General features: G+C 37.6%; 1 protein-coding gene across 1 annotated transcript in view; it reads left to right on the top strand.

Moving 5' to 3' along the window:
• The window catches only part of LOC121422895, a 40,712-nt gene extending 25,923 nt beyond the window's left edge, over nt 1-14,789 (top strand). Inside the window, exons 24-34 of the mRNA XM_041618132.1 lie at nt 1,522-1,651; nt 2,479-2,645; nt 2,827-3,040; nt 3,419-3,646; nt 4,462-4,679; nt 8,930-9,119; nt 9,447-9,905; nt 10,692-10,888; nt 11,932-12,160; nt 13,162-13,389; nt 14,532-14,789. Coding sequence (XP_041474066.1) covers nt 1,522-1,651; nt 2,479-2,645; nt 2,827-3,040; nt 3,419-3,646; nt 4,462-4,679; nt 8,930-9,119; nt 9,447-9,905; nt 10,692-10,888; nt 11,932-12,160; nt 13,162-13,389; nt 14,532-14,566 — 2,295 coding nt within the window. The 3' untranslated portion in view covers nt 14,567-14,789. The remainder of the gene's footprint in view (nt 1-1,521; nt 1,652-2,478; nt 2,646-2,826; nt 3,041-3,418; nt 3,647-4,461; nt 4,680-8,929; nt 9,120-9,446; nt 9,906-10,691; nt 10,889-11,931; nt 12,161-13,161; nt 13,390-14,531) is intronic.
• The last annotated feature ends 2,297 nt before the right edge of the window (nt 14,790-17,086 follow it).

The following is a 17,086-nucleotide window of genomic DNA, read 5'->3' as shown; positions in this document are numbered from 1 at the left end:
CAACGATATAATCGTTATTGCATGGGGCTGTAGGCCTTCTTATTTTCCGAGCTTGACCAATCCAAGCATCTTGGCACATTTCGTTTAAGATAAAACGAGTCCCGATTTTGTTCCGGACACCACGCAATTACCACAATCTTCGTTGCAACGGGGTTACAAACCACTCACCCTGGGCTCTTTAATGCACCCCAGTCGGAACCTAATATTTTGTCTTCTTGACCATAAACCTAAATTATTAGATTTGGACAATGTAAAATTGTGGAAGGTGACAGCCGGCTAGTTTCAAAACAACTACCCTATGAAAAGAACAGTGTTCTAATTCATAAAGTATGTTCTTGGTGGAGTTGATCAGGCTTATAATGTCCATTACGCAACACAATTAAACCATTTTCTATTCATTTTTGTCTCACCTGAATAGCAGAGTGAGACTATAGGCGCCGCTTTTCCGACCGCGGCGGCGGCAACATCAAATATTAACCTGAAATTAAGTTTTGAAATGACTTCATAACTTAGAAAGTATACGGACCTAGTTCATGAAACTTGGCCATAAGGTTAATCAAGTATTACTGAACATCATATTAGAGTTTCATGTCACATGACCAAGGTCAAAGGTCATTTAGGGTCAATGAACTTAGACCATGTTGGGGGAATCAACATCAAAATCTTAACCTGAGGTTAAGTTTTTGAAATGTCACCATAACTTAAAGAATATATGAACCTAGTTCATTAAACTTGGGCATAAGATTAATCAAGTATCACTGAACATATTGCGCAAATTTCAGGTCACATGATCAAGATCAAAGGTCATTTAGGGTCAATGAACTTTGGCCGAATTAGGGGTATTTGTTGAATTACCATCATAACTTTGAAAGTATGTTGGTCTAGTTCATAAAACTTGGACATAAGAGTAATCAAGTATCACTGAACATCCTGTGCGCATTCTAGGTCACATGACCAAGGTCAAAGGTCAATGAACTTTGACCATAATAGGGGTATCTGTTGAATTACTATCATAACTTTGCAAGTTTATTGATCTGACTTTTGAAAATTTGACATTAACTTTTGAAACTTTGAGTAATCAAGTATTACTGAATATCCTGTGCAAGTTCCAGGTCACATGATCAAGGTCAAAGGTCATGTGAGGTCAATGAATTTTGGCCACATTAGGAGCATTTGTTATATTGCCATCCTATCTCTGTAAGTGTATTGGTCTAGTTAAAAAAAAACGTGGACATAAGAGTAACCAAGTATCACTGAACATCTTGTGCGAGTTATAGTAGTTTTCAAAGTCATCACTGCTGCTATGTTGAATCGCGTGATGCAGGTGAGACGGCCAGAGGCATTCCACTTGTTATTAGAATAACATCATCAAGATCTTCTTGAACACTGCATATTTTGAAGTGTGATGCTTTAAAACTGTGTAGAAAAGCATGTTTGTTATGCAGAATTTCCCAGATTGAAAGAGGTATAGTAGAGAAAGTAGGCCTACTTTATTTCTTGTTTTGATTCTTTTTTTTACAGCTTGATAGTAAAACAGTTCGACTCACAGGAGATAGTCAGAGCGTGAGTGGTGTGAAATCCTTTCCATCGATCACAGTTAATAACAATATCGTCATAGATCCCGGTCTAGTTGATGGTGTAGACGTATCAGGTAAAACGTGCTTATTCACAGCAAAAAAAAAAACAGTGAACATGGAGCACCACACCAGAAATTTTACACCGGTGTTAAATTGGTGTGTTAATAATTTCCATGACTTAATACATTAGTACAACTACTTGGTCACTATACAAAATGAGTTGATACCCCTAGATTGATGTTAATTTAATACTCTACGGTGTTAATACAACACCTATAGTTATTCTAACACTTTTGTCGTTATTATGTATCAATTCTATAATTCTATAATTTCAAAACAGTTTATGGTGTGGTTCTCGAGGGGCACCAACTGATTTTTACAATGACCAGGATTTGAACGTATGAAGTCATGGGTATTATTGTTCATTTGTTCCGAGTTCAAATTATGTAGAATTACTGTATTCAAAATTGATCGTCACAGTACATTTGGATCTGAGTTTTATGATTCTTACATAATTTAGTATAAAGTGCATAAAGTATGTTTAGGCATATACTTATTTATTATTAACCTAACTACATTTTACCGGAAAAGAGCAACGTATCAATAGTATTGATGCGCAGATTTTATTTCCATTAATTTATTCATCATTTATACTCATCAATCATACTTACAAAAAAATCTGAATTAATTAACACATTTCAAAATATTTATCGTTTTATTCCTGTTAGATAAAAATAAATCTATAGATACCCTTGAAACTGTTTTATTACTCATTATTCGTATCGGTTCATAACTTTCATTTTATGCCAAGTATTGGCATTCGTTTTGTAGCCTTTAAATCAACCAAACGCAAGACGATCGATGCTTAGATCATGTTTTGTTATTTTTTCTATGATTACAGACCTCTCAAACAGGGTTCTGCGCTCTACAGTAGATAACGATATCAGTGTCAGGACAGTGTTTGAGGGCGCTGTAACAGTATCAGGGAATCTCTTGACAGAGGCACTGACAGGAGGAGTCAACCTAACAAACCTCTTCCAAGATGCGGTCTTACTTAGTGATAACATTGTGAGTTGATCATATTTTCCTATTATGATAAGGGCTGGTTAAACTTGATCATTGTTGCCTGTTAGATTAGTCTAGAGACTTTGAAGCAGAGAGTCATGAGTTCAAATACAATGTTCAATGGCGTAATTTCCTCGAGCAAGAAATTGATCCTTGTTGTGCCGCACTCTCTTTTTTCCCCCAGACGCTTGATGGAACCGTCGTCTTCGATTCGACAGCTGTGACGACGATGGAGAACATGGTGTTTGAAGATGATCTTGATCTCTTGGTGAATCTAGCCCAGTCGACCCTTGAAGTCCTGATGACCACCACGATACGAGCATCTACTGATCAGAACATCACCGGGAATGTTGTCTTTGATGATAACTTAGTTCTACAAGACTGTCTGAATATTGATGGTATTGACAAAGTTTATCGTGGCACGATAATATACTCTAAAATCTAGCTTTAATGATTTTCCTATATATTTCATCCTTCTTTATAGACCTGAATATTTCCGATGAATTTGGTTCATAAGCTTGATTGATTGCATGCAGAATTTTTTTATATATATAAAATATGTGTAAGTAATGGGAGTCGGAAAGCATGATTGTTGTTAATATTATTGTTTGAAATTGTGTTTTTTAGAATAAATCTTTTAACAAGTAAGCCAGAACTGGCTGTTTTGTCTGTTAGAATATCTTTACATTGTTTCCACCTGAAATACGGTAGCCACCAATCGGCATATCGTATTTCATTTTCCTTAATTTTGAACAACTTCTTTCATCTGTTTTAAGGCACTACTGACTCGATCGACATATCGGAGCACGCTGTACTGAAAAGCTCCGAACAGACCATATCAAGCTGTACAAGGTTTGGCGCTGGTTTCAGAGTGGATGGTGACATGACCGTTGGGGGAACTGTTGATGACGTCAATCTGGCCACATTAGTTAGTTCAAGGGTTACGTACTCTACTGAACAGGACATTACAGGTGTTTGGGTATTTGATGACGTCACAGTGAGCGGTAAGAAAAGTTATGACGTAAACTCACCTTTTCCGATATCATCTTGAATTATCATATATTTTTCCTTTTCCAAATTGATAGATTCTTTCGGGGAGGATGTCTGTGCCGGGCCTTCGTGTTGGGGAAAATGATCTAATGAAGATATATTGATGGGTTTTTCACCATCATTAATTCAATAAAATATTTAGTCCTCTGAAAACGGCTTAAAGATTATCATACCACCTTACAGATAATAATCCGTGTTCATGATTGAAATGAACAACAAAACACATGATTCAAAGCCACCATCCAACTTACTAAAAGCAGATAAGTGAACAATAGTAGTGGTAGTCCAGATTGGATCATGGTGTTTGGAAGTTCTCTTTGTGAGGAAGGAAGATGAGTGGATTGGCGCTGATTAGAGAGTGGGAATCATGTGCTCTCTATGCGTTAGCTTTGGTAAAGGGAACTTCCAAACACCAAGGACCAATCTGGTACTGGCCACATCAAAGCAAATCGAGTCTCATTTTCAACGATTTAACCAATGAAGTTTTGACCAATTCGATAATCAACTCGATAATCTAATGAACAATTCGATAATCTTTTGACCTCCACAATCTTTGGATAAATTCGATAATCTTTGGAGCAGTTTGATAATCATTTGACCACTTTGATAAACTTTTGACAAAGTCGATTATCATTTGACCAATTCAGTAATATCTTGAGTAGGTCGATAATCTTTTGGCCAAGGTGATAATTTTGTTACCAATTCGATAGTCTTTTGACAGATTCGATAATCTTAATTTTACAAACTTGATAATCTCTTGGTTATACAGGTAATGTAACTATCGATGGAACCCTCAACGAAATCGACGTGGGCGACGATCTCGTGACTTTGCACAAGAACGCCGTGATCACGGGCACTAAGTCCTTCACAGCCAGCCTCGAAGTCATCACCGATCTCGACACTGCTGAAATAAATGATATCGACGTTATAGAACTGAAAAACCTGGTGGTGTTGAATGAAGGCACATTCAGTATCTCGGGTGAAAAGGTGACACATATCTTATATTTATTTTAGATGGTTTGAACGGACTGATGATTATCATCACAGAAACCAAAGAGAAAAGACAAAAAGTGAAGATATTACGAAATACTAAGAGGCCGAATTTGATTCTGTTTTCTACATGTTTGAGACCGAAGGAAAAATATTAAATAAGTTATCACTGAAGAAACGTGTACGGATATTCGCTCTATATCCATCAAAAGCTTCATGGCTGTCAAGACACGATACATCATTTCACAAGATATCCCAGTCCTTGACCTGAATCATGAAATAGAACTAGTATACCTCTTATCATATATCAGGGTGGAACGTTTCATGAAAGAAATTGTCGGATGTTTTATCCAATAAAGTCTGTTTAACCAATTGAACAGATAAAGTAGTAACGGTCGCACACATGTGATTTTCAGCCAATCAAACCCATGTAAAGTTGCAAGATCAGGGGACGCTTGCACATAGAGTTTCAATCAAACTCAACTCTGATGATCAATCGCAACTTGACTTTCAACCAATGAAACGCACATGATATATGAGGGACTTGCAATTGATTTCTCAAGTTTCAAACACAACAGGTGGTATTCTGACAATTAAAACTAGGTTTAACCCTAGTCTAAACTAGAATTTCAAACCACACTTGTATGGAATGCTGGTTTCATCATGGTTCTTCCATAATCGTGGAAATTATTATGTACCAATGAATTCATAAAAAAAATCATAATTTTGTATTTTCATATTCTTCCCATTTCACGATTTTTTTAATTTTCTTGAGGACAAAAATAAGTTTAAATTGGTGAATAAGTTCACTCAGATTTAACTAAACCATGGTTATGAGAATACCACAACATGCAACATTCTACAACACATGCCCCTGATTTCATGTCTGACGACAGATATAACCAAATTCTCTCCATATACAGTTGTGCTTAACCATGTTAACGATGAGTGAACCTTAACGGAAGTGGAACATATTCAAAGTGATCAAGTTCTGCCATATTTTATTTATTCATTGTGAAATAAGGTGATAAAATATTACATGCAATAAAGTTTGTTTCTATGGCTTCGTCGAAGACTGTAGTGGTGTTGTCTACATTCAAATCTCAGCATGAACTGATGAAGGAGTGCATTTTTGTGACGGGGTTTATCAGGCGCGTACGCAAGGGGGGGGTTTCGGGGGTTCAAACCCCCCCCCCTTTTCGTTTCCTTTTTTTTTTTTTTTTTTTGCTTGTCTCCCCAGAGGTCGGTCTGGTCAAGGAGTTATCGGGCAAGAGCCTGATAACTCCTTGGTCTGGTTACGGACAGTTCCCCTACCCAATAATGTATATGACAGCAATAATGAACAGAATCTACAAATTTCCGCTCGCTTCGCTCGCTCCATTTTATTATATGTTTTATTTCCGCATGTCGCCGACATGATCACGGTATCGCCATTAACAAGGCCATACATGATTATCATGATGTATACTTATGAATACAAGTGAACCAAGACAAAGACATACGTTTTCTTACAAAATATGTTTTACCAATATGAAAACCAAAATGACGGAAAACTCTAAAATGTCGGTTAGCTCGCTCCGCTCGCTCGTAATAATTTATGAAATTCCATAAGTATCTAGTCTCCTGTTCAAGGCCGTATTATGAGTGTTACGAATAGAAGGACATGTAGCATCGACTAATACTTGATTTACTAACAAACTATTGACAAGAAATGTATGTTTTGACGGGAAAACGCGAAAATTTCGGCTCGCTCACTCCGCTCGCTCGTAATCATTTATGAAATTTCTTAAGTTTCTAGTCTCTTGATCAAGGCCATATCATGAGACTTACGAGCAGAAGGACATGTATCATCAACTAATATGTAATCATTACCAACAAGCTATTGAGAAGAATTGTATGTTTTGACGGAAAAACGCAAACATTTCGGCTCGCTTGCTCCGCTCGCTCGTAATTATTCATGACATTTCTCAAGTTTCTAGTGTTCTGATCAAGGCCATATCCAGGCGCGTAGCCAGGGGGGGCGGTCGCCCCCCCCCCAAAAAAAACGTCCCCAAAAAGAAAAAAAAGAAGGGAAAAAAGGAGAGGAGAAAAGGAAAAGGGAAGGAAGGAAAGGGAAGAAAGGTAGCTTTGTGTTTTTTCTATTTATTCTTTATTTTTTTCTCAAAAGAGAAACTCCTTCACTCTTCTTGCTTTAAATTCATATATGAATTTTGCTTCCGCGCGGCATGCGCGCGGTTAAATGACAATATTGAAGTTCTCCATTGTTCCCCCACCTTTTCTCTAACCCTGTTTTTCCACCTCAGCTATGTGCTTCTTGCCAGTTAAAGTTAAAATTGTATACATTAGGGCATGAATTTGAGTAAGGTTAGGCCGAAGTAAATGTATGAAGTTATCTTTTTTTTTTCAATTGATCGCGCAACTTCTGGTCTGGTCGGCTCCGAGCGGGTAAAATCTTTATATCAGTTTCTGCCGTCACCTCCATAAAGTCAGCTTCTCCCGCTTTTCAGCTCATTACTATAAACAACCATAATTTGGGGGCAAACAGGTTCCTAATTTAAAAAGAGGAAGGTATGGAATTCGTGTCGTATTAAATAAAAAAGTACAATTTTTTTTATCAAATTGTATTAAACTTCATGTCATTTCCCTGTTTACATTCATCTCCTGTCCTGTTTTGCGCCCTCAGTTCGAAATTTTGAATGACACTTAAGTTTCTTTATATTCAAAATGAAGCGCTTCAGGATAAGTCAAAAAATTAATCATCCTTTATTATATAGATAGATAATTTCAATAAATCACAGAAGTTTCAACTTTATGCGCACTATTTTCCTTGTAATGAAGTTCAATAATCTTAGAAAATCAATTGAATTAGAGACGATTGGGTATTAGAGATATCTACATTTGATGAAACGTCCGCCCTTTGAAATTTCAGAGTTTCATTGCTCATCGCGGGGAAGAATATCTTCCTCTACCAATCTTCTCCTCTGTTTGCGAGTTAAAAATATGCACTGATGCTAATTGTTTGTAATCGAATCTGATCTTTCCAAAGAAAGTTTCAATATATCTTTGAGAATACCCTTTTCTCGGGACCCTTTTTATGGCAAGAAAAATTGATAAATCACTTTAGCTTTTGCGCTTCGCGCGGAGTTATTATCATTTAATTTCCTCCATTGTATACCTCTTTTGTGCGTTTACAATCACTTTTGAAAACAAGGTTCAAAATCGCAATATAGTCGACCGAATTGGAGGTACTAGAGACAAGAGAAACGGCTCCTTTTCATTTTAATTTATGAAACACTAAAAGCTTCGCGCTTCGCGCGGGAGGGGGAAACTCCCCCTCCCTGCACCCACCCCCTAGGGAGCGCGCTTTGCGCGCTCTGTAAGTGTTGGCACGCTTTGCGTGCATTTACCGCCCCCTCCAAAATGAAATCCTGGCTAGGCTACGCGGTTGGCCATATCATGAGTGCTACGATCCGAAGGACATGTAGCATCGACTATGATACCAACAAACTATTGACAAAAAGGTTATGTTTTCAACGCAAAAACGAGAACATTTCTGCTCGCTCGCGGGTCATGACCGCACTGTTACATACCCATCCCCACTTAAATGTTATTGTCTTATTTGCAGCGCTGAAAAAAAAGAAAAAAAAATCATCACCCCCCCCCCCCGCTCATCACTTTTTAGAGACTGGGCGGGAGATTTAAAAAAAAAAATCAGCTCGAAACCCCCCCCCCTTTCAAAAATCCTGCGTACGCGCCTGGGGTTTATTAACATTGGAGCACGAATGTTAGTGTGCACAACTGCTCATCCAATAGATCGTCCAAATCCAATGTTTGACAATGTAAAATGCTGGAATAAAAACCCAATTTCAAACATCAGCATGCATTCACAATATCTGTCAGATATAGGCCTACCAATACATCCCGAAAGTAGTTTGAGCATTATCTTCATCAGTACAACAAAAGAAGAAAAGACCGTTAAAATGTCACACTTGCCACAATCCTAAGTTATAGGATTGTTTGTGCTCCCTTAAATTTGTTTGGGTACATAAACTCATACATTTGATGCTGTTCTGATATGTATTAAACTCACAAAATATAATCATCTGCGTGTCCATGTACCCTCTTGAAAAAATGTTCACAAAAGAAATGTTCAAACCATTTTAACTGTAACGTTGTTTTCACTCATTTGAACCATTCTGAAATCAAGAAGGAAGTAAACAAATTGTTATTTTTTTCCATTTCTATAGACTTTCGAGTCCCCAATATCTATCACAGCTGATACTGACGTCACGGGTTACGTAAATTGCGTCGATGTTGGTCTCCTGGATGATAAATATGAAATAACATCGGGAGATTTCTACAATGAGTTGTCTCAGCTGAACGAGTCTATGAGGGAACATTGTATTTCGGCTAGTACCATGCAAACTTCCATCGGCGGTAAACCTCATTTTTCTTCAGAACTTAATAACACTTGATTGGCATCATGGGATTTAAACACTTATTTCTTTCTCATCGTACATATGCACTCTCCTTATAATCAAATGTTGTTTTTAAAACCGTTTCGCTCAAAGTAACTTGAATTTATTTCTGAAAAAAATATTAAAATCATATCGACAATCATAGCAACTATATCACACTTCTTCGCTTGACCCATAATTTTGGATATATCATATGACGTCTTTCCGATTTAAGTGCAGTTTAAACCCGCCCCTCCCCTCCAAAAAATACCATTAATTGAATCAGTCAAAATACTCTCCTTGTCAGACCACCCTCTTCTCCTGACCAACTGGGAGGATCTCCAGGAAATTGATAATCCTGCAGCCGGACAATTTCATTCTGTGGGTTTGGAGGATGGCAACACCCTGGTCGGCCTTGCTGAAACCTACAACTCTGCAGTCGATAGGTGCATTGGGACACAGCTCTACCTCTGCCCCGCCAACAAGCTGGAATGCTTCGAGGTCTTGGACACCTTGCTTCCTGCAGCTACTGTCGTGTATCTATACCGATATGAGGGCGAGACGTTCATTGTGCTTCTACCAAGCCAGCAGGTTGGGCAATGCGAGGAGCGTTCCGATGATGAAGTGGATATCTTGACTGTGCTGAAGCTTGAAAATGAGGATTACAGTGTAACCCTAACTGCTCCGCATGCTCTTGGGGTTAGCATGTTTGAGATCGATGGAAGACTCTTTATGGCTGTTGCGAATTACAGAGATATCTCAGCGCGTAAGTCTATCTGAAGAATTACTTTAAATCCGCAATGTACGTTAATTGTCAACAGGTAGATCTCAGGATATTTCAGTTCATTATGATATCCCAAGAACAAATAAATCATCATCATTTATTTTAGTCAGCATTTTCCCTTTCACAACGGGTTACTGACTCTGCTCTTTGATCACACTCTTAGAGCATTCCTTCTTCACCATGTCTTTGCATGTAATCTTTGGTCCTCTATTTCCTTTTATGACATCCACATCCAGATCTCATGTTCTTCTAACCATTGTTCACAAGTCCATCATCTTCATTCCTCAACACGTAGCATATCAATCTCAAGCCACTTCTCTTTACCACTTCCACAACAGTTTTATTCAAGCCCAACCTTTCCATGAGCTCACTAATGTTCTTTTTATCAGATATTTCACTACCACGTTTTCACTGAAAATTTCACATATCTTTTTCTTACCTCGTCAAGATACCTTCGTGAATTGCATCTAAAGGAATTATCTTTTATTGAAACTTAGGCATATCGATAAGTGATAGTTTGATGTAAGATCTGACTCATGGAATGAAAGATCAGATCGTATTTCATATAGTGATTTTAAAATCGCATTCTAAATTATTTTTTATATAAATTTGGGTTGTGCAACACTAAAATTATAAGCTATTATAGCAACATGTGTCAAATTCATTAAAAAGGACACCTTCGCCTTTAATTCAGATCTGATTTTATTTTCGACGGTATATAATAAATTATTGAGTTATCTCTAAAGATTTGTTTTCTTATTTTGACAGATAACACTGACCTCAACTCGACTGTTTACGTGTACAACAACGTTACAGAAAACTTTGATGTTTTCCAGGAGATTATGACACACGGAGCATTTGCTGTTACCCACCTCAAGTGGAAAGGCATCACTTGGCTCTGCTTTGCTAATAATGTTCTAGACTTCAAGTCACCGATATATGTTTATGATTCCCAAGAAAACAAGGTATCTTTTTCAACATAGAATTTGGAATATTCTACAGACATGATTATATTGAGGTGTATGTGCGTGTGTGTGGGTCGGCATATGTTTGTGTGTTGTGTGTCGGGTGTGTACGTGATTGCACTTGTTAGCAAACAAAATATATAAATATAAAGACACTGTACGTGTGTTAAGTGTCATGAACCTCCCAAGTCTAATGATGGGGTTTTGAGGCTGCACCCACCGCCAGCTAAAACCCCACCCTATGATTACCGGGTATTTGTTTTGTATTCGATTGCTACACATGGCCTTTTTACCTCATTTGATTTGAATATTCCTATCATAACCTCGTTCTTTTTTCTTGGAATAATGCAAATCGAACGAAAAATTTATTTCATAATAATTAGAATTGTGTTTGTTCTTGTAAACTGAGCAATTATGAATGTACTAAGAACCAATCACAATGGTTGGCTAAGTACACATCTACTTTAGATTATGTAGACGTTACATTAGGCTTCGCCAATGAATGGGCGGCTTATAGATAGCCTATTTGATTTAGGGGAGTGCTATGTAATGATCTACTGAAATTAAGATGGCCACAAATATATATATATATCTTCATTCAAATATAGGCCTAAATTATTCCCTTTTCTGTCCGTGTCGCACACCCACATGGTCAGAAACTTCAGTTTTGTGACAATTATTATGACCGTCCTGGAAGGCTTAAATTAATGTGTAAACAATTTTGATTGGGGGAGTTTATGTCTGTCGGTCTTTTCTTTCTGTCTTTCCCTCACACTCACACACATTTCTCTCTCTCTCTCTCTTTAGTCCTTATAGTCCCTCATACACTCACCTCACACACAACCTTACCCTCACACAAATTCCCCGTCTCTTTCTCTCCCTTACACACAATTCACTCTCGCAATCTCTTTCTCACCGCCCCCCCCCCGTCCTTTCTTAACACACGCACACCCCTACACACCCTGATCCCGGGTGTGTGTGCGTGTGTGTTCATAGCGAATTCTCTGCTAAATTCCTATATCTTACATTTTGTTCAATTCTAGTTTGTTATCGACGAGAAGACGGGCACGAATCACGCATCCCACGTGTCGATGTTTCTGATTGATGACGTACCATTCGCTGCCATCTCAAGCGAGAAGCTGATTGGTGAAGAGAGCGAAGCGGAGTTTCACCGGGAGATCACAATCTTAGCTTACCAAAATGGAAAATGGAGTGTCGTCGAGGGTATCGAAACGTATGGTATCATTGATACTGTAGCCTTCGCAATAGATCGTGAGTTCCTTTCTGTTTATTTTTTTCCCGAGCTCTCAAAATTGATAGTTCCACTACAATATAATGTTTATAGCCAGAAGTGATATGATTTTAATAATATTACCTTAAAAAAGACTGCCCCCCTTATGATCTCGGCCGTCGATCGTGCGATCGCGATGGAAATTGGCATCTGCGTTACCCATGGCATGATCTACAAAACTATAAGATCAAATTTTGTGAAAAATCTCATTGCTAATCAATTATGTTAATTCATTTGTGAAATCAAACGTTTGCTCTGATTAATACCATGGTCACATTCGCTCTACGGCGGCCGTACGGCGAGTCGAAAACAGCCGTTTTATTCATTTCTATTCAAACCACCTAATATTTAGCTGGTACAAAAATGTTAAAACGGCTGTTTTCGACTCGCCGTACGGCCGCCGTAGAACAAATGTGACCAAGGTATAACTATTCATGCCCTTTGCATGCTAATTTTTGGTAGAAAGACTCTTTACAGAGATCTAATCAAAATACCGTACTTTTAAAAAAATCTTAAATTTTTCATTCATTTTATGTATTTCATTGTTTTTCTAAATTTCTTAGTTTTTCGACTTTTTGTTTCTTATTGTTTTTTCAATGGAAATTGTCGAGGACTTTGTTTTGACCATTAACAAGATTGATTTGAATACCACTGTACATGGAGATACGTGAACCTTGCTATATGCATCCAGAAATAACTAAACAGTTATGTCGTTATTTTTAATGGCTCTTATTTCATCTACTACATGAAGCGAACATTAGTTTATTTTAGGTCATAAAGTCAAGCATGCAGCTCACACATTCTTGTAAAGTGGAGACGAGTGCACTTTGCAAAAAGTTGTCCAAAACTATTTTTAAAATCATCCTGATGAAGGCATCAGAAATAAATATTAAGTATTTTTACTTTGTCGCTCTCACGTTTGAAAAAAAAATCCCTAGTAGCCTAAATCGCGTTTCATTCTTTTTCTTTACCACACTTATAGATTTCGTTTACTTGGTTGGGGTGAGTTTAGAAGGCGGTGATCTGACCATCTACGAATGGCATTCGGCTGGTATGTTCGAGCTCTATCAGAGCATTCCTTTCAGCAACCAGTACAGTGCTCACGCATTCGTCCATAACCATGAGATTCTCTTGGCTCTAGCTAGACCAGCGTTCACATCCATCGACATCTACTCCTGGAAGTCAAAGATTATGAAGGCTGTTATCAGAGGTAAGCAAGTATTCCGCGGAGTGTTGTCATGATCGAAGCAAATAGTGGGTGATGTTCACAGACCATTGTAGCTGGCTACCGGGTCGTGTGGTCCATTGGTTAGAGCATTGGACTCATTCATAATCGCATGGGTTGTGAGTTCGAATGCCCACTCTTCTATTTTCTCCACTATGATTTTCTCCACTTTGAAAAAAAAAAACTGAGAGTAATATGACGTCAGTTCCCATGGTGCCAAGGCGGCCTGGTTCTAAACAAATGAATCGGCCGAATGAAAGCATGTGTTTGTCGTAGCAGAAAATTGCTGCTATCAGAATTTGATCGCTTGCAACCTATTTTTCAGACTTGAGCCAAAGTCATTTGAAAATATGCCTATAAATGTGTACATACAATCGTCAGCTGCGACTTTGTTTCGAACCAGCCTGCCATGACACCATGGCGACTGATGACGTCACACTTCGGTACTCTACATTTATAAGGTCAGTCATTATGCCTGATTATCCCAGTTACCCAGACGTCTATATGTTTTCTCTGTAATTGGTTATACCAACTTTCACAATAAATAGATACAGAAATCATTGCATCTGATTGGTTCAGAGCATAGTAAAAATCGCTGGCAATATGCTTTGTGAAATACTCCCCTAATCTACAAAATTAATCTACAAAATTGTAGGTAACTCTATATTCAAAGTTCACTTCAAATCACGTATTGAAATTGTATTAATCCAGTGCTATCAAATGCTTGATCATGAAAGAACCTTTCAAAGGGCATACAATGCATGTTTTTTAAACTAAAATTTATTCACATAAAAAGATAAAGCAAGGACAATCATGACAAGCCATATTTCAAGGATATAAATAATAATGAAGATGATGAAGATGATGATGATAATTATGGTGATGATGATAATGATGATGATGATGATGATGATGATGATGATAATGATGATGATGATGATGATGATGATGATAATGATAATGAAGGTGATGATGATGATTATGATGATGATGTTCATGATGATGATAATGATAATAATGAAGATGATGATAATGATGATGTCACCTAAATGCGCGAAATCCACAATATTGAGGCCAAGGGTGCATATTTACTACCCATTTTGTGTGTTGTTCTCTCATCATCACAGGTAAAACCAAGGGTACAGTTCTGAAAGCTTGGTGATGACTGGAAAGAAACATGGACGACATCACCGAAATCTCTCGGCCGGGTCTCTCGGATCCACATCAACTGCAATAACCTATCATGTATTACCTTTTTGTGTGAATAAATCACTTGATCAAAATAATGATAGATCAAGTCTAAAACGAATATATATATTATGCTGGATAGTTATAGATTCTATGAAAGTAATTGAACCCTTTCACTTACATTCCTTCAAGTTAAACCAACTTGATAATCTATGATAGCTGGAATTACAAAAAATCAGATTGTAACTTTTTAGGGTATAACCGAGGAGGCTATTTGTAGCTGCATAAAAAGATATTTCTGTCTTTCGGGCCAGCAAATGAAAGTATATTGTCTAGTGATACCTCTGTAACAATATCGATTTCAAACTTTGTAATATCAATTTCGATTTGTGTGTGTGCTTTTGAAGCAAAATATAGAGCTATTTTTCTGAAATTTTGTGAATATTTTTTTACCACAATTGCTCTGTGAATGTGCAGGCCTACAGATTTGGCAGTTGCTCTAAGCACGTTATGTATAGCCATATTCACTCATGATTGATAATTGAAATATTTCTAAAATATTTACAAAATGTATTTCCCTAATAAAAAAAATACCTATTTCGTATAGTCCTTGTTCATTTCCATTTTGTATTGTGTGTAATGGTATCCCATAAAATGGTAAATTGCCACTTGGTCTATTTTCCATTTTGGTCTCACATCACATGATCTAATGCTACTTCATCTACAACCAGTTCGTCTGATAACCGATTGGCCAGTTAGGCTATTCTCATATCCACTTGGACCAACAACACTTAGTCTATGAATTAAACTTCTATTTGATTAAGTATTTAACGGTAGACTAAGTGGACATTAGACGAGCTTGGACGTTGGCTACATGAGAGTTGTACAAAGAAGGTATTGCACCAAGTGCAGCGGCAGTTCCAGGGGGCACATCCGGCCCGCCCCCCCCCCCCCACCTTGAGAGCCATAATAAAGAAAATGTTAACGTAAATATGCCGTTCTTACAAGTGAAAGTCAAAGCATGCATTTTTTGATGAGCATAAATATTTAATACACAAGTGAGAATTTTCTTTTTTTGCTTGTCGATTTTAATGTGGCTGAAATGACCTTCAATTTTGGCGAAATCTTTTTTTTTCGCTTGTCAAATTTTCCTCGGGGAAAATGTGCCCCCCCCCCCCTGGAAAATTCTGGATCCGCCTTTGACAAAGTGTAGTATAGACCAATGGGCAAAATGAATTGTGGTGGTCACTCCAAGCTATTTGTACGTTTACGTTTTATTTTCTTTAAAACTCAGATAGGTGGAAAGCGGGAGCGCGAGACCAGAATAAAATATAGAGGGGGAGGATGGGGAGAAGAAGAGAGGTGAGAGGGAGGAGAGGAAAGAAGAGAGAGGGAGAAAAATAGAGGGAGTTTGTTTATTACATTTTGTTTTAATTTCCATTTAGACATTTATCTTTTTGTCATAACTCTTAGGCTATTATATTATATTCCCATTTTTCCTCATATCAGATTGGTTTATAACACCACTACAGTGCGTATCAATAAAAAGTTTAAACTTTGAAGAAGTCCTGGGAATTGAAAAATATACGACATGGGGGTAATTTTGTTCACATATATTCTTGGGTATGGGTCTCGTCTATCAAATTAATGTAAAAATTTTGACAAAATGTTCCCCATGAGTGAGCACCGTATTTTTTTGTAAATCTCGCAGAAATCGGTTCGTGCAGGAATGCTTATGGCACGCCTTGTCAAGGAAAAATGGCAAAAGAAAGTAAATGGAAGTACATTTTTTTATATACATTTCTTTAGCATTTTTATCGAATTGAAATAAAACAGATAATTTGAATATTTGCAACAACTCTGCCACCCAAATTATCATTTTACCCCTAGGTTGGACACATATGATTATAAACAAGTTTATTTCAGACATCGCCAGCATTCTTTTACTGTTTATCATTTAACGTGGGACCACATTTCATATTTAATTGGTACGTGTTTCTCCACACTTTTCCCAAGCTTGACAATGATGAAGAAACCTAAAATCAAGCATTAGCCATTTCATGTTAATCACAGCTCCGTATAAAGCAGATATCATCATGATGGCCTCGGTGTGTGGTGGAAGGGGGGAGGCGCAATACCGCTCCATGAAGTGTTTTGGGTAAGGAAACGAGCTAAAAATCAAATCAATCTTCAGAGTTTAAGTCAAATATGTTCTTCATGACTAACGTCTACTTTTATTAACATAACTATTTCCAGGTTCTGCGCAAATCATTTTTCATGAACTTTTCAAAATTAAGAGGTGCTAACTCAAGCTGAATTTTTTTTCGACAGTTATACCTGGGTCACATTTGATCTACGGCGGCCGTGCGGCGAGTCGACAACAGCCGTTTTAGTAATTTCAATTCAAACCACCTATATGTAGTTAGTACAACAAATGTTGAAACGGCTGTTTCCGACTCGCCGTACGGCCGCCGTAGAGCAAATGTGACCATGG

Source organism: Lytechinus variegatus, chromosome 10 (assembly GCF_018143015.1).
Source record: "Lytechinus variegatus isolate NC3 chromosome 10, Lvar_3.0, whole genome shotgun sequence".
In the NCBI taxonomy this organism is placed as follows: Eukaryota; Metazoa; Echinodermata; class Echinoidea; order Temnopleuroida; family Toxopneustidae; genus Lytechinus; species Lytechinus variegatus.
This window is presented reverse-complemented; position numbering and strand designations above follow the sequence as displayed.